Below are 25,221 nucleotides of genomic sequence, written 5' to 3'. Positions count from 1 at the left end.
TTGCCTGGCTAGCTGTGTTAATCACGGCGCCCGCAGCCCTCCGCCTCCCTCCTTCCACAGAACAGGCCTCGCTTACCTGTGCTGCTGCGTTGGTCGGACTGAAAGAATCAGCCCCGCGCCGCTTCACCCACTGCAGGATGTCTCCAATCGGCGCGCCGAGCTTCTTCTCCAGCCCTTCCTTCGCCTCTTGCAGGGCCTGGAACACCTGAAAAAGGGACTGCAGGGGTAGGACGATAGCCTCCACACCCCGTGCAGCCTGACACAGGTCAGTTTCTCCGGTCGGCAGTGGACTTATGTTCCTCTTGTCCCCGACCGCGAGTTGCCCCCGTCCGGCGTTCCGCCCTGGGGCTCCTCCGGGTGTCTCTCGGGTTCGGAGTGGAGATTCGCCATCCCCGTCTCGGCGCTTCTCTCGACGGGGAATCGGTGCGCGTCTCCCACCCCCTTACCAATCAAGGGAAGGCTTTTCTGCTCCTCCGCTGGAGCCACTGTGCTGGGGAGATCGTCCGGGCTTCCGTCCTTCACAGGGTCCCCGAGGCCGAAGAAGGTACTCAGGTCGACCTCGCTCTCCCCGGGGCTCACTCCGCCGACCCGCCACGGAAGCCCATCCTCCGGCCACCAACGGGTATCTCGCCCCTCGGCGTCTAGGAGGCAGGTAGACGAAAAGACAGAGTAACATTCCCGTAATCCGCTAGCTACCTCCTGCTGCAACCCGCGGTGCTGGCCACCGTGGCGGCAGCAGTGGACGGCTGACTTTTGCGCCCTCCTGGACCGTTTCTTCCTCATCAGCGCAGCATCCCTTGAGGCTTCAGGGCAAAAGGCTTCCTTGCCGCGTGTGCGCGCTTCGGGATCGCGCCTTCTGAGTGGCTGTGCTGTGCACGTGTCTCGTGCTACTGTGTCGGGTCCTTACCCAATTATACTGCAGGTTCTGACCCAAACAGACGGACCGGAATCCTGCCGACTACGCCAGATGTAAACGGCACTATATAGCGCCTGACCCGACACAGATTGGACACTGGAGGCACGTGTAAAATAAAATTCTTTTTTATTCTTCTTCAGCTGGAGGGCACGTCTTCCCCGTAATCCCCCCAGCCACAACACAGTCCCAAGCACCAGTAACCACCAGTGCAGCACAATCACAAACACTCCTCCCTCACAACCTTGTCTTCCTCCACCCGACTCTGGCCGATGAGTGGTGGTCACTGGCTCCTTTTATAGGTCACCTGGAAGTGCTCCAGGTGTTTGATCACCAAGATCTGACGGCACTTCCAGGTGTGATGAAGCTGCTGTCCATATGGGCTCAGGAGTCCCAAACACAGCACCCCCTGGCGGTACGTGCGGGACCCAACAGGGCTGCCCCCAACTCCAATTCCCAGAGAGCCCTGTGGGAAACTGAGGCACTTCACCAGGCCAGGGGGGCGGCCATCTATCGTCCAGGGGGAGGTATTGCACTGTCCAGGGCTGCTCCCCCTGAATACAGTGTGCAGGGGCGTCCCGACTGGGCATGGACGCCAGGCGCCTGTCACACCATATATTTAATCTCTTTTCGCTTTTACATTTTCATCAATATCGCATTAAATTTTGATTCCATTCCAGTCTGAATTTGCATCGTGACAACGCAACGCATAACTGCCCGTGAGTGAATATCGTCTCTTTCTCTCCACATGAACTGCATCTGCCAATAGCATTCACACAAATGAGAAATGACTGAACCGTGTGCGTGGTTGTAAATGTTTTAGATGTGGGTGGGACTTTTCCAAATCTCTTTGCATAAAGTCTTGTCACGCTGGGCTTGAAATTTTCTCTCGCGGGATTTCACTTTCACCAAACAACAAATCTTTTAATTCTCGTGGATACGCCTCTTGATTTGGGAAGAAACACTACTTTTCACTGATAGCAGCACGAATTAGACGATGTACAAGATTCCGAGTTAAAGTTTAAATCCGAACAATATCTACATACTTCTGTCATATCACCTTTGTCCATATATTCAATCTCTTTTCGCTGTTCCGTTATTTCACCGAGAAATAATTTGCATTTGTTTGTGCTAATGCGATCTTTACTATCATTTTTTTGAGACTTTCGAATTTTTGTACTTCCATTATCTCTAACCTGCTCTGCATGTGTATCGCGCCAACGTGTTTGAATTCTTTACGATATTCAAAAGATTTGTCTTTTATTTCCATGGTTAAATCTCTTGGCAGAAAGTTTCGTCTGGCGGGCCGTGAAAGTGTCTCTCTGAAAAAGTCACGTCTCGTCCCAGACTAAAAAGTCTTGTCTCGTCTCAGGATATTTTTATTATAATAGAGAGATATGTAAAATTTGACACTTGAGAGAAGGCCATTCAGTCTATCAAAGTCATTTGGTTAGCTAATATTTGGTTCGGACCACTATATTAATATGGGGCAGGGCTGCCTTTCACCCTCAAAGCAGCCATTGTAAAAGATAGCCCGGCCACCAACAGACACGACACCAGATGTCCACAACACACACGGTTTATTTACAATATTTACAGTGGACAATCCAGTTCCACTAACTCGCACACAGTACTCAGTCCTTTCCTTCAGCCGCCTCCACTCCTCTCTTGTAAGCTCCGTCCTCTTCCACCCGACTCCGGCTCCCTGAATGGGGTGAGGCGGCCCCTTTTTATAACGCACCCAGATGTGCTTCCGGTGTTCCCAATGATCTCCCTGCGGCACTTCCTGGTGTGGCGGAAGTGCTGCATGGCCACCCGGAAGCATGGGCTCCAGGTTTTCAGGACCGTTCTGGTGCCCCCTGATGGTGGGCACAGGTCCCAACAGGGTTTAGCCTCCCCAGCTCCTTCTTTGTTGGCCCTGATGGAGTCCAGCGGGGCTGCCCTCTTACACCCAGGGAAAAACAGTGCCCCTTTCGTGGTCCGACCTTCTTCCAGGCGTCCTGGTGGGGCAAGATCCCTGGTTGTTTGCGACACCATCTTAGTGGTTGTATTCCACAAGATGCTGGAAACGTTCTTTGGAGATTCTGGTCCATGTCAACATGATTACACCACCACCATCAAGCCTGGACTGTTGACTCAAGGCATGGATTCATGCTGTTGGCACCTACCATCTGTGTGCCGCAGCAGAAACTGAGATTCATCAGACCAGGCTTTGTTTTTGTTCCCAGTCTTCAAATGTCCAGTTTTGGTGAGCCTGTGCACACTGTAGCCTCAGCTTTCTGTTGTTGACCAACAGGAGTGAAATCCAACATGGTCCTCCATTGCAGTAGACCATCTGCCTCAGAGTTTAACACGTTGTGCATTCTTGAATTGCTTGTCTGCTCGCCACAGTTGTATAGAGTGATTGTTAGAACATTAGAACACTCTGGACCAGGACGGGCCATTCAGCCCCACAAAGGTCGCCAGTCCTGTCCACCTAATTCTTCTAAGAAAACATCAAGTGCAATTTTGAAAGTCCCTAAAGTCCTACTGTCTACCACACTACTTGGTCGCTTATTCTGCGTGTCTGTGGTCCTTTGCGTAAAGAAACTTCCTAATGTTGGTGCGAAATTTCCCCTTGCGGGTTTCCAACAGGTTAGTAAACTATAGAGACTGCTGTGTGTGAAAATCCCAGGAGATCAGCAGTTACAGAAATACTCCGTCAGGCACCAAGAATAATGCAGCAGTTGAAACAACTGTAATCACACTTTTTTTGCCCCAATTCAGTGTTGGATTTGAAAATCAACTGAACCTCCTGACCTGTGTCTGCATGATTGTATGCATTGTGCTGCTGCTGCCACTTGATTGGCTGATTAGATAACTGCACAGATAAGCGGGTGTACAGGCGTTACGCAAACACTTTGTAAAAGTTGTCAGGGTTTTAGTTTCAACTCTGCAGCTAGCTAGCTAGCTTACAATGACCCTTTGTGTGAAGAAATGCTTGCTTGATTTTGTCCTGAATGCAATTCCTCACACCGTCCAATAGGGGTTGCTCAAGCATATGATTCAATTTTCAACTGAACATAATATGACAGATCAATTTTTTTGATTCCTCTGAAAGTCTGAAAGCTCTAGATTAAGCCCCCCAGTAGCCATTTCCGTTCAGTTTTCTTAATCAATTCGAACAGGACTCGCCCTTTAGGCTGCTTGTGCACTTGGATGCTCTTCTTTTCATGTCAGCAGCCATGGCACATGTACTTCCGAAGCAGGCATCTACCTGAAGCTTAGCATGTTTGGATGGGAGACCAACCAGGAAAAAGTGTGGGCTGCTGATGGAAGAAGTGTTGGCAAGGCCACCAAGCGGGGTTGGGGCTTACCCTGTGATCTGTGTGGGGGCCCCAGTGCAGTGATGGGGACACTGTGCTGTCAAAATGGCACTGTCCTTCGGATGAGACGTTAAACCGAGGTCCCGACTCTCTGTGGTCATAATAGATCCCTGGACATCCTTCATAAAGAGCAGGGTGTATCCCGAGGTCCTGGCTAAATTTTCCTCCATGGCCTGGTCATTCTGTCCCCCTAATCGGCCCCTGTCTCTGATTGACTAACTATCTCTCACACCTTGACCACTTAACAGCTAATATGTGGAAACGTACTGATGCAAAAAAATGGCGTCTATCGCATCATCTCGGTTGATGCTACATGTTGGCTGAAGTGGTTACACGCTCACTACCATATATACTTGCATATAAGTCGATCATAAAATCAGACCTGACTTATACATCTGTTCAAAAATGCGACCTTTAAATTTTTTTTTAGCATCTTACCTCCTCCAGTCTCGCACCAGTTTCACAGATGCATCGAATTTTATTGCAGCAGCGCAGTCACCAATTTCTTTCGCTACTTCAACGATGTTTAATTTAAAACCATCGTAGATATGATGCTCTTATGATAAAAGTATATGAGGGTGTGAGATACAAAAAACACAAATCAGTGCAAACGTCGCTTTAGAATTGTACGGGTATTACCGTGTGGTCACGTAGGCACAATACATAGGAAAAAAAGGCAGTGTGCTCTGCGGTTACTCTCTCAGGTGGGCGTTAGCATATCGTAATCTCATGGACCAATAGCAGAAGTTTTCCAGATTCGATTTGTACGACCAACATTATAAAATACAGTAATCCCTCGGTATATCGCGCTTCGACTTTCGCGGCTTCACTCTATCGCGGATTTTAAATGTAAGCATATCTAAATATATATCACGGATTTTTCGCTGGTTCGCGGATTTCTGCGGACAATGGGTCTTTTAATTTATGGTACATGCTTTCTCAGTTTGTTTGCCCAGTTGATTTCATACAAGGGACGCTATTGGTGGATGGCTTAGAAGCTACCCAATCAGAGCATGTATTACATATTAACTAAAACTCCTCACTGCGGTGGGTTGGCACCCTGCCCAGGATTGGTTCCTGCCTTGTGCCCTGTGTTGGCTGGGATTGGCTCCAGCAGACCCCCGTGACCCTGTGTTCGGATTCAGCGGGTTAGAAAATGGATGGATAGATAGATAAAACTCCTCAATGATATACGATGTGCTTCCCGAGCGGATTGTTTGCTTTTCTCGGTCTTTCTCTGCGCCTGACGGAGGAGGTGTGAGCAGAGGGGCTGTTTGCACAGAAGCGGTTTGCTTAGAGGATACGGACGCTCCTCTACAAAATGCCCGCATACTTAAAAGCACGTATTGATTTTTTCATTGTTTGCTTTTCTCTCGCTCTCTCTATCTGACATTCTCTGCTCCTGACGGCGCTCCTTTGAAGAGGAAGATATGTTTGCATTCTTTTAATTGTGAGAAAGAACTGCCATCTCTGTCTTGTTATGGAGGACAGTTTAAACTTTTGACTAAAGGGTGTTATTTCATGTCTAGAGGGCTCTAATAATGTTAACAGTGTGGGAGAGTTTATAAGGGCTTCAAATATATAAAAATAACCATACAAACATATGGTTTCTACTTCGCGGATTTTCATCTATCGCGGGGGGTTCTGGAATGCAACCCCCGCGATCGAGGAGGGATTACTGTACTGGAAATTATACGGTAAAATTAAGTCCCGACTTATCCACGGGAGAACTTAAACGCAAGTATATACGGTATGCAAAAGCGCTTTGAGTAGGTAGAAAAGTGGTATATAAACGTAAAGAATTATTATTATTATTCTTATTCCAGGTTATTAAGCTGCACACAGTACCCCAGAAGGACAATTACTAGTGCAGTCCGTGCATAAAGTTCTTCAATATTAATACAAATCAGCTTTTAAAATCTAGCATTTTAATAGCCCTTGTAATGCTAATGCAGCTTACCCGGCCTTGATGTAAGCTCTTGAATCCTTTATAGAGTTTGTTTCTGGTAGTTCAAGATCTCCCATCTTTTTTCTGCATTTCTACAGATGGTGCCTTGACAAATGAAATGATGTACTCATTGTCACATGCTAAGTCAATGGTGGCACCAAACTAGTAGCTGTCTTCTATACAGCTTAGCAACCATGCCACCGGACTGTAAATTAAGTATTTAAATATGTTTTATTTTATAATAGCATTTTTCATCCCAGTGCAGTTTTCACTTGAGTCCATTTGTTTCCATACTTTTACAACAGCAGCAGGGGCAGGTAAATTGGTGTAGTCCAACATCCAACTATCACATAATTTCATTCAACCAATCAAATAAAATGAAATCTAATTAAAACTAATCCTGAAATGTTTTTGTCTCCTTTAAATGTTTTAGGAAATTGCTCATAGCTCCATAGAAATGAGCGGAACTTTAGAAGATCAGATGACCCAGTTAAAGCAGTATGAACACGTCATTGTCAACTACAAACCCAACATAGACAAGCTGGAAGGAGACCACCAGTTGATACAGGAGTCGCTTATCTTTGACAACAAGCACACCAACTACACAATGGAGGTAAGGGTGATCTTTCCTTTATCTTCATGATAAATATTGTAATAGCCATCTTGGACATGGAGCAGTCATTTTGTATTAATATCATTGTATTGTATCATTATTTTTGAAGTGCAACTTCTTCCATCCGTTTTTGGACCTGACTATCCTAATTCAGGCTGACAAGGAAGTTCTGATTTAGATTCTTTCAACAATCAATTAAGGAGCCAATGGTGGCAATTTCTTGATTATACATACAGTAGTGTGAAAAACTATTTGCCCCCTTCCTGATTTCTTATTCTTTTGCATGTTTGTCACACAAAACGTTTCTGATCATCAAACACATTTAACCATTAGTCAAATATAACACAAGTAAACACAAAATGCAGTTTTTAAATGATGGTTTTTATTATTTAGGGAGAAAAAATCCAAACCTACATGGCCCTGTGTGAAAAAGTAATTGCCCCCTTGTTCAAAAATAACCTACCTGTGGTGTATCACACCTGAGTTCAATTTCCGTAGCCACCCCCAGGCCTGATTACTGCCACACCTGTTTCAATCAAGAAATCACTTAAATAGGAGCTGCCTGACACAGAGAAGTAGACCAAAAGCACCTCAAAAGCTAGACATCATGCCAAGATCCAAAGAAATTCAGGAACAAATGAGAACAGAAGTAATTGAGATCTATCAGTCTGGTAAAGGTTATAAAGCCATTTCTAAAGCTTTGGGACTCCAGTGAACCACAGTGAGAGCCATTTTCCACAAATGACAAAAACATGGAACAGTGGTGAACCTTCCCAGGAGTGGCCGGCCGACCAAAATTACCCCAAGAGCGCAGAGACGACTCATCCGAGAGGTCACAAAAGACCCCAGGACAACGTCTAAAGAACTGCAGGCCTCACTTGCCTCAATTAAGGTCAGTGTTCACGACTCCAACATAAGAAAGAAACTGGGCAAAAACGGCCTGCATGGCAGATTTCCAAGACGCAAACCACTGTTAAGCAAAAGAACATTAGGGCTTGTCTCAATTTTGCTAAGAAACATCTCAATGATTGCCAAGACTTTTGGGAAAATACCTTGTGGACTGATGAGACAAAAGTTGAACTTTTTGGAAGGCAAATGTCCCGTTACATCTGGCGTAAAAGGAACACAGCATTTCAGAAAAAGAACATCATACCAACAGTAAAATATGGTGGTTGTAGTGTGATGGTCTGGGGTTGTTTTGCTGCTTCAGGACCTGGAAGGCTTGCTGTGATAGATGGAACCATGAATTCTACTGTCTACCAAAAAATCCTGAAGGAGAATGTCTGGCCATCTGTTCGTCAACTCAAGCTGAAGCGATCTTGGGTGCTGCAACAGGACAATGACCCAAAACACAGCAGCAAATCCACCTCTGAATGGCTGAAGAAAAACAAAATGAAGACTTTGGAGTGGCCTAGTCAAAGTCCTGACCTGAATCCAATTGAGATGCTATGGCATGGCCTTAAAAAGGCGGTTCATGCTAGAAAACCCTCAAATAAAGCTGAATTACAACAATTCTGCAAAGATGAGTGGGCCAAAGTTCCTCCAGAGCGCCGTAAAAGACTCATTGCAAGTTATCGCAAACGCTTGATTGCAGTTATTGCTGCTAAGGGTGGCCCAACCAGTTATTAGGTTCAGGGGGCAATTACTTTTTCACACAGGGCCATGTAGGTTTGGATTTTTTTTCTCCCTAAATAATGAAAACCATCATTTAAAAACTGCATTTTGTGTTTACTTGTGTTATACTTGACTAATGGTTAAATGTATTTGATGATCAGAAACATTTTGTGTGACAAACATGCAAAAGAATAAGAAATCAGGAAGGGGGCAAATAGTTTTTCACACCACTGTACAATAGAAAGCGTTTTGAAGATTTAATTCCCTCTAGTCATTATACTCTCTGATCATAGATGGTGACCATACCTAAGGTTTGATCCTTACGCTCCTGGTTTCCACAAGTGGCGTAGTGGGCAGGATCCCCGGCTGTCTGCAAGGCAGGGACCTGCAAATTTATTCTTGTGTCGGGGTTAGGACGGCTTTACGCACCCCTGGTGTCCACACTATGTTAACGTGTTCTTTATTCTTTTTTCTTTCAAATTGACTTCTGAAGCACATTCGAGTTGGATGGGAACTCCTGCTCACCACCATTGCCAGGACCATGAATGAAATTGAAACCCAGATTCTGACCAGAGATGCCAAGGGCATCAGCCAGGAGCAGATGAATGAATTCCGAGCTTCTTTCAACCACTTTGACAGGGTACAGTAATCCGGGGGCTGAGCCTTTAGACTGGTGATGCTGCTTGATTTAGTTACAGAAAATCAAAACCTTCAGCTTCTAAACTGGCAATTCTTTTTTTTATCCTATTAATATTGTCTTTCCTCCCATATATTGTTTTACTATGAATTATGGTTTAATATAAAAGTAATTTATTTACATCAGATAGTGTGCCAGTCCTCAACACAGAATCATCTATAATGTTAAAGTACGAGCCTGTTTCTACCAAATTCACTTTAATTGTATTGTCTGTTGTATTATCTAAGGATAGAATAACTGTATGCATGATATAATAACTGAAAGAATAATATGAATAATGAATTATATGATAGAATAACTGTATGAATTATATAATATCTGCGGTGGGCTGGCGCCCTGCCCGGGGTTTGTTTCCTGCCTTGTGCCCAGTGTTGGCTGGGATTGGCTCCAGCAGACCCCCGTGACCCTGTGGTTAGGATATTGCGGGTTGGAGAATGGATGGATGGATGGATGATATAATAACTGAAAGAATAATATAAATAATGAATTATATGAATATGAATAAAATGATAGAAAAATTGTATGAATGATATAACAACTGAAAGAATAATATGTATAATGAAATATATGATAGAAAAATTGTATGAATGATATAATAACTGAAAGAATAATATGAATAATGAATACTATGATAGAATAATTATATGAAGGATATAATAACTGAAAGAATAATAATATTATGAATAATATGATAGAATAACTGTATGAATAACCAGAGTAAATTTACACTGGCCGATCAGTGAAAAAAATACATCATCTCATGAGAGTTAGACTCCATGCCCTAAAATGTATATTAAATATTAAAGTTTATGATGTGTGCTGAGTTTTCAAGAAGTATCTGTTTAATAATATTTTAGCACAAACACACGTGTTTATGGAGGAGTTTGGTGGTAATGAAGACCATTGTGGTCCTTGCAGCCAAAGGTTGCTCAGTCCCACGTCAAACAGCGATCAACTATGAGGAGGGACGTGCCACATGAACAGAAAAAAATCACTGGAAAGTTATTCATTTTAATGACTAATATTTTTTTTTTAATTTTATGTTTTCCCTACCAAATTATTTTAGAAGCTGCGAAAGGAAAGAGGGGTAATGGAAATTTGATATGTCTTGCGATGATAGGCTTTAGAAATGTGAGAAGTGTAGATAAGTAGTGCTGTAGCCGCTGCGCTGATGTGTAGACGCCACCAAGAGAGAAGACCTCTTTGCACCATCTACTCTAACTATTAGGACTGTAAAATGTCACTTTGTGCCCCACCTCCTCAAAGAAAGAAGATATCTGAGATTGTTTCATCGTCTGGTTTATAACTACCTTTTTTACTCCGTAAGCTTATGGTCATGTCAGTCCACACCTTTACACAACTGTAGTGTCATTTCTTCCATCTGGAACGCCACTACACTAATTGAGGAGTAAGTGGGGGATTGAACTAGAGGGCCAAAGCGAACAGACTATCCGTTAAATTAAATATACATTTGTGCTGTGGCCAGCAGGTGGCACTGCTGCACCCCTAACTTGTGTCACAATGGCACAGACTCGAGCTCCAGTGTTATTTCAAAGTTAAATCCCATGAATACCTTATACAAATGGCTTCAAAGAACACCAATTAAAGTCGCCACAATCCTTCCATCACTTCACCACTCCTCCAGGCAAGCTTCGTCCACCGCCACCCGTCTCTGGCTCCAGCTGCTCCTTTTATGTAAAACCCAGGGGTAGTTCTGATATCCTGAGATTTTGACTTGGGACTACTTCTGGGTAAGGCTGAAACCCCAGAAAGTAGGGCTCACTAATCCCCACAGTGCCCCCTGGAGCCCTGTGGGTATCTGCAGAGGTACCGTAACCCAGGGATGTTACCACCTAGCGCGTTGGGGGAGACAATAACCTGAATAAATTGTCTTCCCCTGTTCTTCATACTGGCTTCTCAGCTGGGTAAGGTTCATAGTTCAGCTCTGGCTGGGATGCCAGTTCCCGTGTGACATTCTTCACAACATCTATTCTACATAATGATTGTTGTCCTCAAACGCTCTTATGCCGCTTTTCCACTGCATAGTACGGCACGACACGGTTCAGTTCAGCTCACTTTTGCGGGGCTTTCCACTGGGAACAGTACCTGGTACCTGGTCCTTTTTTTAGTACCACCTCAGCCGAGGTTCCAAGCGTGCCGAACCGTTACCAAAATGTGACGTGTAAACTCTGCTGCTCACTGATTGGCTGGAGAAAATCGTCATGACTGCGTCACTGGCTATTCTTTTCTTTAAAGGTACAGACACGCGGAAGTTTCGAAAGTTCTCCAGCCACTGAGTGTTTGTAAAACCGGGAACAATCACATCCCACCACTCTGAAGCACGGTTAAATGTCCAAACAGATGGTCTGTTGCGGCGACTTTTTTGCAAAATGTGGAAGATCTGTAATATAGAGAATCAGCATTTTAATGTTACACTGGCAGTTAAGTTCATTTTATGCTTTGCAACAGTGATAAAAGTTAGCTAGTGATGTGCTTTTTTTAGATGCTTAACCTTGCGCGTCATCAAACTAAAGTGTTGTCGTTGTCTGCGTGTTGTTGTAAAAGTTCCACGGTGTCACGGCAGTAGAGGTGGTGCAACTCTAACGACACGTGAATAATCCCGCCCACTCTAAAGCGGTACTAAACTGCAGTCGAAACGCAAACCGAGCCGAACTGAGCCAAACCAAGGTGAGCTGTACTGAACCGTGTCGTGCCGTACTATGCAGTGGAAAAGCGGCTTTACAGGTTATTCAGTAAGGTGGTGGCGGTGCTTGAACCTGCAGTCTTAATAATAATAATAATAATAAATTCTTTACATTTATACAGCGCCTTTCTCACTACTCAAAGCGCTCAGCAATTGCACGTTAAGGGCCTCAGAGCAGAGTCCCTTTTGGCATTTACGGGATTCGAACCGGCAACCTTCCGATTGTCAGGGCAGATCCCTAACCTCAGAGCCACCACTCCGCCCTTACAGTGACTCACAGTCCAATGCCCGAGTCCATGTCCACCCTACTATGTTTGCTTTTAAAAACTGTGTTTCTACTTTGTAAAGTCAGGACACAAACACCATCAAAGGTTTGGGGGGATCCCCCATATACTATAGCGCAAGCAAAGGAAATGACGTCTTCACAGACAGAGTTCAAATTGGAACTGACGAAAAGGAAATGAAGGCAGTATATTCACTAGGTTTGCAGGAAGTGATGGCATTCTGGAACTGGGAGTAACGTCGTGAAGAGGTGGGATCGTGGGGGTTTGGAACCAGAAGTGATGTTGCTGTGTGGATTCTTCAGTTGTTCTGCCAGGTGAGAGGAAAAAGAGTTAGAGGGCAGCGCCAGCCGCTGGTTCGGTGGGTAACTACATCTATTTGAGCCCGTAAACCGTCTCCCAAAGGCGCATGTCTGAAAACATGAAAATGATTTCTGTCTCTTTATAGATAGACTATAAAACTCGCTAAACATACGTGGTATAATCTGCTCCTGCATGTTGCCTTGAGAGTTGTTGCGGTGCCCTCCATGCTGTGCGAGAACAAAGTCGTTTGTACTGTTGTGTTGCATTTCTAAGGTGGCCATGACAGGTTGGCCATCGAGCTCTGTGGAGAGGATCGCTTGTGTTCTGTAAGGTGCGTCGTATTTACCCCATTTATTTGACACCCGTTGCATGGCCAACCTGGAAGGGGGTTTTTCTCTTGAATTGCTCTGTTCAAGATTTCTTCTGTTTTTCTTTCCTTCAAGGTTTTTTTAGGAGATTTTTTTTTATTCTTGTCTTCTTAGGGGGTCAAGGCTGTCAAGAAAAGAGAGGGCCTGCTAAAGCCCATTGAGACCTTCCTTGTGTGGTTTTGGCCTATACAAGCAGTTGTTGTTGTTGCCCACACTAGCATTTTTACATTGTTTTTGTATTTCTTCCCACACTAAAAAAAAATTAAAAAGCGTATGGTGTGCTCATTTGCCAACACTGGACAGGAACATTTCAGCAACAAAATCTTCAAAGGGATGGTAATGCCACCGGCCGCAGGATTTATTGCAAAAATGTAGCCACCGGTGAGTTATTTAACTTTTGTACATGTTTGCAGTATTCAGACTTAACATATCACAGTTTAGATGCATATAGCGAAGCAACACGACAGGCGTCATGGAAAGCAACTCCTCTGCGTCTGCTTTGTTAGAATGCGGCCTTCTTCCATGAAGGGGGACCAATCAGAGAATGAGATGTTGTAATAAGCAGGATCCAATCGCTGAAGGTCTATGTCATAATTAGATAAATCCGAGTACGATTACAGTCTGTGTTTTCACAACTCATTACCACATGGTAATGCCGAGCTGGAGATTTCTGAAGTGTAAGGCTCTGGAGAGCGTTTTCAAAATTTGCCATTTTTAGGGTTTTAAAAATACCAGGATACTGCGGACGAAAGGCAAAAACTGAGACTAGCGTCTGTGATTTTAAATGAAAAGGTAGTAGTGTGGACATAGTAATTATTTACTAGAGCATATAGCCCAAAATGAACCATTTAAACAAACGTCATTTTATATAACATCTCTTCATAATGAGCGCTGCCCCAGCATTCATCTGCCAGCCACTCCTAGTGACTCGGTGACAGGGGCTGAACTGCCACTTTCTTGGTTTACATTCCTGTACCTTACTTACTAGGGAGCAATTTCACTTTATGTAGCACCTTGCCATAATGAACATGATGCCACTTCACCATATAGGCCCAAATATCTCTTATATATATTTCTCTTCTGGTTCGTCCTGCTTCCTCTTCAAAACCGGTCCCGCCCACACGACATTTCTCGATTCCTATTCGTCCTCTTCCAAACCCTTCCCCACGCTGCCTGCGGCCTCCCGTACACCCCCACTCCGCTTTTCTCGAGTCCTATTCTTCCTTCGGACTACCGTGTTCCCCACTCCCCTCTCATGACCTCATTGGCGTCACGTCCCCGCCTGATATCTAGCCTGACCGCATGACCTTTCACTTCGGCCATGTCTGCACCTGGGAGTCTTTTCCGTAGCCTGCTACAGGAAGGTACTCTCTCGACCATTGGCATTGGTTTCGCTCCTTGCTATTATTGTTACACTGCGACGGTTGTTTCCCAAGCCTTTGTTACAAAATGAACCACAGTATCGTCTCTGTTGACGTGTTTTTGTACAACGTCATCTCTATTCCGGGATCTGGCAACTGCCTGTTCCTATCAGTGGGTTATTTCTTGGCACAAATGGTTGACAAACGCAATGCACTCTCACTACGACATGGGGCAATAGATTTCGTTGCATCACATTGGAACAGATTTGGAGACGTTCTTCCTGTTGTTTTTTCCAACGCAAGTCGAGTTATCACAACAACTCATGAGTACTATCAATACATGGCAACATCTGGAGTTTATGGCGGTGAAGCTGAAATTCAAGCTATTTCCAAGATTAGATCTGTCGACTCATTATCTGTCGTCTCCAGCAATACACCTATTCACAACTGCGTCTTTTCAAGAAGGATTTCTGAATTCCTTTCTCACCGTTTTCCGTTCCTATTCTTACACCGCAGTATGCTACGGCGGGCATCAGCTAGTTGTTATATAGTGTCTCTTCATAGTGAACACTCTCTCAAGAATAGTGCAGTTGTTTCCAAATCTCCACAATACAGTATTTTATAAAGTGAGTCGGTGGTGGGGTCTGAAGTGACATCTTCATGGTTTTTAGTTGAGTGGTATAGGCCAGCACTGCCTGCACACAATGGTAATCCTAAAATGTCACTCACGTCTCTACCCACTCATTTCATTTACGCTATTGGTCAGTAGTTTTAGAACACCTCAGTTTTTCCAGTTTTTCTTTAGATTTAATCAGTTGAAATGCAATGAATGATCTAAAAAATGGTAAGCGGTAAACTGCCAGAGGTTTAAATGTAAAGTTTAGGTTAGCAAAAACTGAAAAAAAGGAAATTTCAGAATATTACAGGGAACAACTAACAGATCACAACCTCCAGATGTCCTGCAGCAATTAAGGCAAATCTAAGCCTTCCGAGTTGAAGCAAACAATTTGCACAGGTGTCCCAACTTCTGTCGATTACTTAAAACCCTCGGCGTGTCTTAAAGCACTACACACTCTAAAGTCCTACTTGGACACAATTCCAGTGACAATGACAAGGAAACTGGCATTAACAAATGAAATGAGAACAGGGCATTATTACACTTAGAAGTGTAGGCCTCCCATTTAGAGAAACTGCATTAAAAAATCAAAGTGTCAGTGAGTCAGTCCAGTGGTGTCCTACACCATCCAAAGGTAATTGGAAACTGGAAGAAACTCTGATAGGAGGAGATGTGGCAGAACCAAAGTCACCAGCCAATCAGAAGATGAGTTTCTGACGGTCCCCAGCTTGTGTGATCACAGGTGCCTCATAGCACAACAGCCTAACAGTGCAGGTCGACAAACGCAAGTCTCAATTTCTATTGTGAAGAGGAGACTTTGTGCTGGGCTGCACGGTGGTGCAGTGGGTAGCACTGCTGCCTCGCAGTTAGGGGACCCAGGTTTGCTTCCCGGGTCCTCTCCGTGTCTGCATGGGTTTCCTCCCACAGTCCAAAGACATGCAGGATAGGTACATTGGCAATTCTAAATTGCCCCTAGTGTGTGGGTGTGTGTGTGCCCTGCGGTGGGCTGGCGCCCTGCCCAAGGTTTGTTTCCTGCCTTGCGCCCTGTGTTGGCTGGGATTGGCTCCAGCAGACCCCCCCGTGATCCTGTAGTTAGGGTATAGCGGGTTGGATGATGGATGGATGGACTTTGTGCTGCAGGTTTGGCCGGGCAAGTGGCAGGAAGAGAGCCATTTCTTAAAGGACAAAATGGGGCCTTGAAATACCAGCTGGAGACTACTGCAGACTGGAAGAAAGTCTCATGGACCGATGAATCCAAATCTTTGGTTCATCACTCAGGGTGTTTGTAAGCCATTGAGTTGGTCACAGGATGGTTCCTCAGTGTGTGACACCAACTGTCAAACATGAAGGACCAAGTGTGATGGTCTCGGGTTCTTTTGCTGGAGGCAGAGTTGGTGACTGGCACAGAGTGACTGGCATTCGGAATCAAAAGAGTTACCCCAGTTTGGCTGTTATATCAGCAAAAGGTGCAGGCTACTTTGATGAATCTAAAATTTGAATACAATTCTGTACACTTAAGGATTCCTTGACTTATTTTTATTTGCCATTGTTTACTTGTTCTGTGCTTTGATTTCTTGAAACATTAAGACATTAAACTGCGTGCATTTTCATAAAAACTGAAAAAAGTGAGGTGTTTTAAAACTTTAGAGGCTGGAATTTTACATTTTTGCTATTACTGTGCAAATCACGTAAAGAGTTCAGTGGGCTTCAAGAACAAAGAAACTGGCTCAAGAAGCACAGGGGGGTCCCTATGTAGAAATGATCGGTGCTCCCCAGAATATTCTTACTTGGACTGCAAGTGTGCATTTAGTGCTGCCAAGGAAGCAAAATCTGCCCTGTAAACACACTGACAAACAGTTCTAATATACAATGAGAAATATTGTGGCACTTACATGTTGTTGTTTTTTTTAACGAACTCCTGTTCTTATTTTGTTTTCATACATGCTGCATGTTTGTGAATGATGTTACATTTCAAAACAGGATGAGTCAGGTAAACTTCGACCAGAAGAGTTCAAAGCCTGTCTCATCAGTCTTGGCCAAGTTGGAAATGACCAGCAGGTAGAGCTCAAGCTGGCACCTTATGTATGCAGTGAGCTTAAGTGCCATCCAATGCAAATGCCACATATAGTATGTGTATTAAGAAATGATTGGTCAGAAATGATTGATAAATATGTCCTCATTTCAAACCGGTTTTAACTTCAAGTTATGGAGTAGAGTACACTCTGGGTCTGCCTGTGTATACCTAAGTAACGGGCACGATGGATGCCATTAGTGTTAATTAAGAGTTTGTCTCACTATGCTATGGCTTTGTTATAACAAGTGAGAAACAAAGCAAATGGCAAGTTCCCAATTTCAGGTAGACTTACTTACTGTATGTGGCATCTGCATTTTTGTACACCAATTCTGAGTTTTCCTCGCTAATTGTGTTTCTTTTCTTTATTTTACCTGTCTATGTTCTGTGGCTGCTTCTCTGTATGTCTCTGTCTGGTATCTTTCCCCTCCTTTTTCATTTCCTCGCCCTGTCCTGATTGTCCCTGGGCCAGCCACTGCCTCCTTGTTCTTCTTCTTCTTCTTCACCCTCTGGATCTTATGCTTTACCTGCTGTGATGGGGGAACTCTGCCACTCCTGGATTCCACCTCTCCTCCTACACCTCATGGCCTCCGTGGCTACAACCTCCCTATGTTCTCATCCTCCCCCTGCAGAAGAAGAAGGGAGGGATGGAGACAGATGATTTTAGGGCATGCCTTATCTCCATGGGCTATGACCTGGTATGGAAACAAAGCATGTGTGCATTATTTTTCCTTTTTGGTTTATAAATCAAGGCAGATGAGAGGTTTAGTTTAGATCTGTCACTGTGGAGTGCCCATTCTTGAGAGTGCCCATATCTGAGGATGTGCACTTAACTTCAAAATCAACGTTCTGCTGTAAAACGTAGTGAGTGAAAGGTGTGGTGGGCGCATAATCCCATTGAAGGTTAGGTCCTGTCTAATGAGGATTGGGCAGAAGAAAAGATGAACATAGATAGACATTTTCTAACATATAAAAGTGACATTGCATTTCCTAAGAATAAAAAATAATATCAAAGCAGGTGCTCATGCTTTATTTTTGATACTGCCTACCTTTCAGGTATTCCTTTGCTTACCTACCACAGTGGTGCATTTCTTGGTAACGTTTTGTTAATCAAAATATTGAAGGGAAGATCGATCACCAGATGCTCTTCATTGACTACACTGCAGCCATCTCTCATTCACGCAGATTAACTCGATAACATCGGCAAGATCAGACGGTAATCTGATGGAGTAGGTCTCGTCAGGCCCCGGAGTTGGTCTTGTCAAGTCAGGCCTACTGCAACCATCTAGTGCTACCAGGCCACCGCAGCTGCTTCAAAATGCAGCAGCACATCTTGCATTCAACAGCCAAGATGGAAGCAAAAGAAGGGTCTTACTGCAGCCTGCAGTGCCTATGACGTACGTCAGGTAATGCCCACAACGTCAGTCACAAAATGGCCCCCTTGAGTCAGATAACCCTAATCTTAACCACAGTGTAACAGGGCCCTAATGTTAACCATAGTCTGATGGGATGGGCACTTCATGACTGACATTGAAGGCGTTTCGTGATGCTGGGGCGTTACGTGACTAACCTCATAGGTACTGCGGTCTGCAGTTACACACTTTTGGGGAGTATGTCCCTCTTCTTTTCAGGTCCCTGTAGGAGCATGTGTTACGTTTAGGTCAGAATGCTTTTCTTCAGAGTAGTCAACGGCTCAGCACCTACAGAACATATATGGTGGCACTCATGAGTGCCTGTTCTCCGTCTCACCCACCCAGGTCTGGTGATGCCACCTCATAAAAATGCAGTATTTTGTGTTGTTTGAGTTTTTATACATATAGGCTCCTATTCTGATGCCTGTTTTGCATTCGGAATTGAATTCAAAATGTTTTATTTTTTTACCATCTTGATTTATACTTTGTCCTCGCTGCTGTGCTTCTGACGTCACAGGAAGTTGCGTACAAATATGGTGGTGTTTGCACTTTCAAGTTCTCTCTTATTGGATGCATCATAATAATAATAATAATAATTCTTTGCATTTATATAGCACATGCATAGGCTTCCTCTCTTTGGTTCTAGTTAGTTTGATTTTCAAGGAGGCCTTAATAATAAATAATAATGCATTTTATTTATATAGCGCCTTTCCCATGCTCAAGGCACTTAAAATCGAGTTAAACAGAGCAATATTAGTTAATGAGGCATCTTTTTGCACAGAGCCGTGATCAGGGTTTATTTCCACACAATGTAAATTTGGCACACTGACACTTGTATTTCCAGGGCCATGAGAAGGAAGGCTTATTCCTGAGCAAATGCTGCCGGCTGTCTTTTCATTCGCAGCCCGGCGGTGGCGGCGACCTGACCCGCGATGTATATATTTCGGGCGCTGCAAAATACCGGCGTCTTTTAGGATGTTCCAATCAGACCATTTGCTCTGGACGAACTGTTTAATAAGAAGGAGTTTGTCATGAGAGTATTTTAGCATGATACTTGGCAATACTTATCTGAAAAGCAGTGGAGAAGCAGCACAGCATAGCGGAACCAATTTGGAGCAGATGAGATGAACGGCGATAGCAAAGCAGCAGAAAGCATAGCGGGCGGGAGGAGGTAGCAGGATTTAGACGTTCCAATCCACAGCCACAAACAGTAACGCTTGGTAATGTCATGCGTGATCGCCCCGGAGCCATAAACCAGGTTAGTATGAGCATCAGATCAGATCCCAGTCGTACAGTACTGTAAAATGAATCGGGTCATAGCCAATATAATCACAGAGACAGATCATCCCGAGGTCATAGATCGCCAGGTACAAAGAAATGTTCGTAGGTCTCGTCCCGCGATCCACAGACTCGGCTATTCCCAGTCAACATAGAGTCCATAAAATCTGTAAATATTAAGCCAAATCCATGCAGTTCAAGTCGGCTGTATCCACGAACTATACGAACAATAAAAGAAATAAAACAAGAGTGAGAAAGTGTAGAGGTAGGTTGTTGTGATTGGGTCCTTTATTTCATTTTTCTAGCACCTCCTTGAAATGTTTTGGCCATATTATATGTCATTGACGAGGTTTTAATAGCCAAGGAGTTCATTTTTGACATTTATTTTGTGACCCAAGTCTTCCCTAGAAAGTGATTTATTTTTACTGTTATACCACAACCATTAGCACAAAGATTCAGACCTTTGTTGAAGTCCCTTTGACGGCGATTGCAGCCAGGAGTCTTCTTGGTATGACGTGACAAGCTTTGCACACCTGGATTTGGGGGTTGTCTGCTCTTCTTGTACACTGGTCCTCTCAGGCTTTGTCATGTTGGATGGAGAACATTGGTGGTCCCATTGGTTCTAATTTGGGCACTGGCTGGGCCACTTGAGGACATTCCCAGAGTTGCCCATAAGCCACTCCTGTGTTGTTGTTGCTTTGTACGTAGGATCGTTGTCCTGTTGCAAGATGAATGTTCAGCCCAGTCTGAAGTCCACAGCACTCTGGGGCAGGTTTTCATTAGGTCTCTCTCAATACTTTGCTCCGTTCAGCTTTCCCACAACCTTGTCCAGCTTCCCAGTCCCTGCTGCTAAAATACAAACCCGCAGCACAATGCTGCCACCACCAATCTGCTTCACTCCAGACATTATGCTACTCTTGGTTTCTTCAGACTGGAGAATCCTTTTCTCGCAGTCTGAGGGTCCTTTAGGTGCCTTTTTTACAGATAAAGAACAAAGTAAAAATACCGCAATAAAGAACAGGCAAGGAGCCTGCTGTGCAGACGTAATGTGTGCTGCGCTATGGACAACCATCAGGTTCAGAGTACTCCATTTACACCATTGATATTATCAAGTTTTAAACAAGAAACGACATTTGATTTACAAAGTGTTTTAAAGGAATGCACCACCTTATATATTAATGAATGTATTCAAAAGATAGATTGACTGTATATATGATCAGCATATTGAAAGGCAACATTAATCAGCTTACTTAAAAAAAAAACAAAAAAACATAAAGCTGTTATACCGTCTCGTCTGCTGACAGGGTGAGGTGGAGTTTGCACGAATAATGACACTTGTGGACCCCAATGGATCAGGCATCGTGTCCTTCCAGTCCTTCATTGACTTCATGACCAGAGAAACAGCAGACACCGACACGGCTGAGCAGGTCATAGCTTCGTTCAGAATACTCGCTGGAGATAAGGTAAGGAAACGCACAAAATACAGACTGGGTCATTTCATTTCATATCTGTCTATCAGTCTGTCTCCTTTATTCTGTGTAGAAGTCATCCTTCTGCATATGTAATATACCTTTAATGGTGCACTGCTCTGGACCGGAGTATTCCTAGTTTTCACCCTCTTTCTTTCTCTGTACATTTATCATTCATTTGCTCAGAGATTGATCATCTTGCTCCTTCCTAAGCAGCTCTTCTTTTCTCCACCCTAGCGGCCGGCTTCTTCTCTTCTTTCATCGGCATCTTTTCACGTTAAAACTGATTATGTCAGTGTTTGTTTTGCAATTACTTAGAATGTTTTACTTAATTTTTCACTTAAGCTGGCATTTAAACGTTCAATCTACCTGAAGAATGATTTAAGATATAAAGAAGTAGGGGAAGTGATGGCGAAGGTGGTAGGGATGAGGACGGCGCCTGCACACATGTGCCACACGGTCACCCTGCTGGCAGCTGCTGAGAGTTGATTCTACAATAGAATAAAATAAAAACAAAAAGAGTAACATAACCTTGGAGGTCAATCATCACTCTGACAGCGGATAGTAGAGGTCACGTAGTATATGAGTACCAAATTTCAGGTCAATCGGTCAAACGGTTTGCAAGCTGCAGGTGATTTAAAATCCTGGACAGACAAATGGATAGCCACGGTAGGGCATTATATAAGAAGATAGGTTCTATTTAAGAGAGAAATAAATATTAAAAAGACTATCAATTAATTATATAGTGCCATTCACATCTACAGTATATATATCTTCTGCTGTATTTCAGTCATTTTTCTCCTTATTTATTACATGTTATAAAGTTCATTTTTTTATCTATCTGCTTATAAACCATATTGGTCCCCATCTATAATATTGTGCCTTCCATGTTTATCCATCATTTTATCATACTGTATAGAAACCAATATATTATACTTTATAGTGGATTTATCTGTTATTTACTTCATCTATCTATCATATAGTACCTTTCATATCTATCTATCTATCTATCTATCATATAGTGCCTTTCACATCTATCTATCTATCTATCATATAGTACTTCTATCTATCATATAGTGCCTTTCACATCTATCTATCTATCTATCTATCTATCTATCTATCTATCTATCTATCTATCTATCATATAGTGCCTTTCACATCTATCTATCTATCTATCATACAGTACATCTATCTATCTATCTATCTATCATATAGTGCCTTTCACATCTATCTATCTATCTATCATATAGTACCTTTCATATCTATCTATCTATCTATCTATCATATAGTACCTTTCATATCTTCCTGTTATGTAGGACCTTTCACATCTTTGTATCTATTACATTGTGCATTTCATACTTATTTATCTATTTTATAGTGCCTTTCTTATCTGTATTCAACCACATTACTTCATATAAATTTCAACTTTTCTTTCTAGATAAAAATTGAAATGCACTATATAATATATATTTATCTATTATATGGTGTATTTCTTATCTATCTCAATGTATATAAACCATCTTTTCTTCCTATCTATGATATAGTGCATTTTATATGTATTTATCTATCTTTTATATATTTCTTTTTTTTATCTAACTATCTGTGTATCGTTCCATGTAGTGCGTTTTACATCTATTTGTTATATATGACTTTTAACATCTGTCTGTCTATTACATTTGGTATTTGTTTGGTATTTGGTACACTATATTATATAGTGCCTTTGATATTTATTCCTCTTTCTCTATTTATATAGTGCCTTCCTTATCTCTCAGGCCATGTCTTGCCCTAAATTTAACACTTTAACTGAGGCAGGCAGAGAGTAGGGCCTGGTTGTTAAGGGTTTGGACCATAAACCCGGAGGTTGTGGGATCAAATCCCACTTCCGCCACTGGAGTGAGTTACTACTCCTGCCTGTGCTCCAGCTGGAAAAACAACAGAGTGTAAAAGTGTCAGCCAGCTCAATAAAATGTAAATGAGTTGACTCCATCCATCTGTCAGTACCACCTTCTTGCCAGTTTGGTGCCATTCAGATTATGTAGAGATTATGTAGAGTTGAGAAGTTATTAATGAAATCGACCGGTTGGTCAGCTTGAGGGGGTCTCATGTAGATGGGTAGGGAATTGAGTGGGTGGATACCACTGGAGGCACTGCCTTTAGTTAAATGGCCGTAATGATACGGTGCCCACAGTGTCAGATGGGCTTTTCCTTTGAGCTTACATTGGCCGTCTAGCAGCTCAGACAGACAGACACATTCAATTGTACTGTATGAGGGGACTGTGAACGGCTGTCCTGCAGTGTTAATGAACGACTGTCCTGTTGTCTCCACAGCCTTACATCCTGGCAGAAGAGCTCCGTCGAGAGCTGCCTCCAGAGCAGGCCCAGTACTGCATCACGAGGATGCCCGCTTACACCGGCCCAGGAAAAGTGCCAGGGGCCTTGGATTACAGCTCTTTTTCAACAGCCCTGTATGGCGAGAGTGATCTGTAAATGTGATGTAGCTCCTCTAAGCTGACCCCTCATACTCTACTAGAGGTATTGCCAAGATCAAGACTGTTTGAGAGTTTGTTTCAGAAAGGGAATGAAAAAAAAATAAAATAAAAAACACAGTTTAATATAAAATTTTAACATGGGGAGTCAATATAGGAGTCATGGCGTGTGATGCACTAGGAGCATATTTAGATGCAAAATATATTTAATTTCATTTATGCAAATCCCAAATGCACCCTGAAGCTAGTTAGGTAGGAACAGCAGAGGTAATGACAGAAAATGCCAGAAAAATAGAAATCAAAGCCAAAAAAACCCCAAAAACGCTCGATAGCAGCAGCCAAACAAAATGAAGCCCTGCCGTGATTAAGAAAAGCTGTAGAGATTGAAAGGGACAACCCGTAAAAAGGCACAAGCTAATCTCATGCTCATCTCGGAGCGGCCCGGGAGAGATTTAACGTAAGTCGTTAATTTTAATGGAGGCAGAGCTCCACTGGCCTGGGATGGTTAACTTAAATGGCGCAAGAAGTCTGAGTGCGGTTCTTCTGTGGGTGAGAATCCTCTCATTTATTCAAGTTTAAGGCTGTCTTCATGAAACAACCAAAACATGTCGAAGTCTCGTGTCCTTTCATAACACTAAAAAGACAAGGGTAACAGAGGACCTTCATTTTGTACAGGATAGAAAAGTAAAAAACGATCGGCTCCAATAGAACCGGAGTTTGTGCCGACAGCTCCCACTGAATTCTGGGAAGATGCCCCGATAGTTAGGGGTGCCATTCCAGGATGAGCTGAGCTTGCTTTATTTTAGATAAGGAACTTTATAAGGCATTTTATCAAAATCGATACATAAATCTTAACGTTTAAAAAGGTCAGCTTGGAGATTCAGCGGATGAGACGAGCGAAACACAACAGAGATACAGACACAGCAATTTGAAATGGTGTGAAATGTTTAACTTACTGTGTAATATAAGCAGCTCATTTTTATGGCTTCAGGTGTTTGAATGACAAATAAATCCAATGATTGGTTAATCTTGTATTACATATCTGTTGTTGGTTTCTGTTTGCTGATTAACATTTCTGTGTGTAGCAGTAAAAGTACAAATAAAGCCAAGGATAAGAACGAAGATCCACCAGTGAGTACCCCCTGAAAATACTGGGTGGGCCTTCTGTGACATTTTACTGGTTCGTGTAGATCCATTTACTTGGCTGTCATTGCATTCTGAGAAGCGTTCTTTGCATATGAAATTGGGTCTTTGGGATTTGAAACGGTTTTCTAACGTGTGGAAGAAATAGAAATCCTTAAAGTGTACTGAGCTACCTAGCACAGAGGTGGTCCAGCTCCAGTCCTGGTGGGCCGCAGTGGCTGCAGGTTTTCATTCCCTAACCCTTTTCTAACTCCTTTCCCCTCCATTTTCGTAGCCCTGTTTTTAAGAATTTAGTTCTGTGATTTGATTCGTTTCTTTAATTAAATGGCAGCCAAAGAGAAATGAGATGTGAAACGAGCCGACAGATGACCAGCTAAAGTGGGGCTTCAGACTCCAACCAGTTTCTTAATGAGAAGCAGACTTGTGTTGTTAATTAAACTCATTATTTAACCCCTTGGCCTGTTGCTGCCCACAGGCAAAGCACAGTCCCACAAACCAAAACAAAAACACACTCTTCTTCACCACCACTCCTCCTCCTCCTCCTCTCTGCAAGCGTCGTTGTCCTTGTCCTCCTCCTTC

The 25,221-nt window shown here is 43.2% G+C and overlaps 1 protein-coding gene across 1 annotated transcript in view; it reads left to right on the top strand.

Annotated features, from left to right (window-relative positions):
- LOC120516954 (alpha-actinin-2) overlaps positions 1-24,538 on the top strand; it is a 155,165-nt gene extending 130,627 nt beyond the window's left edge. The window contains exons 17-21 of the mRNA XM_039738993.1: positions 6,660-6,839; positions 8,947-9,093; positions 17,487-17,552; positions 20,849-21,007; positions 23,342-24,538. Coding sequence (XP_039594927.1) covers positions 6,660-6,839; positions 8,947-9,093; positions 17,487-17,552; positions 20,849-21,007; positions 23,342-23,500 — 711 coding nt within the window. The 3' untranslated portion in view covers positions 23,501-24,538. The remainder of the gene's footprint in view (positions 1-6,659; positions 6,840-8,946; positions 9,094-17,486; positions 17,553-20,848; positions 21,008-23,341) is intronic.
- Positions 24,539-25,221: the final 683 nt, after the last annotated feature.

Source organism: Polypterus senegalus, chromosome 16 (genome assembly GCF_016835505.1).
Source record: "Polypterus senegalus isolate Bchr_013 chromosome 16, ASM1683550v1, whole genome shotgun sequence".
In the NCBI taxonomy this organism is placed as follows: domain Eukaryota; kingdom Metazoa; phylum Chordata; class Cladistia; order Polypteriformes; family Polypteridae; genus Polypterus; species Polypterus senegalus.
This window is presented reverse-complemented; position numbering and strand designations above follow the sequence as displayed.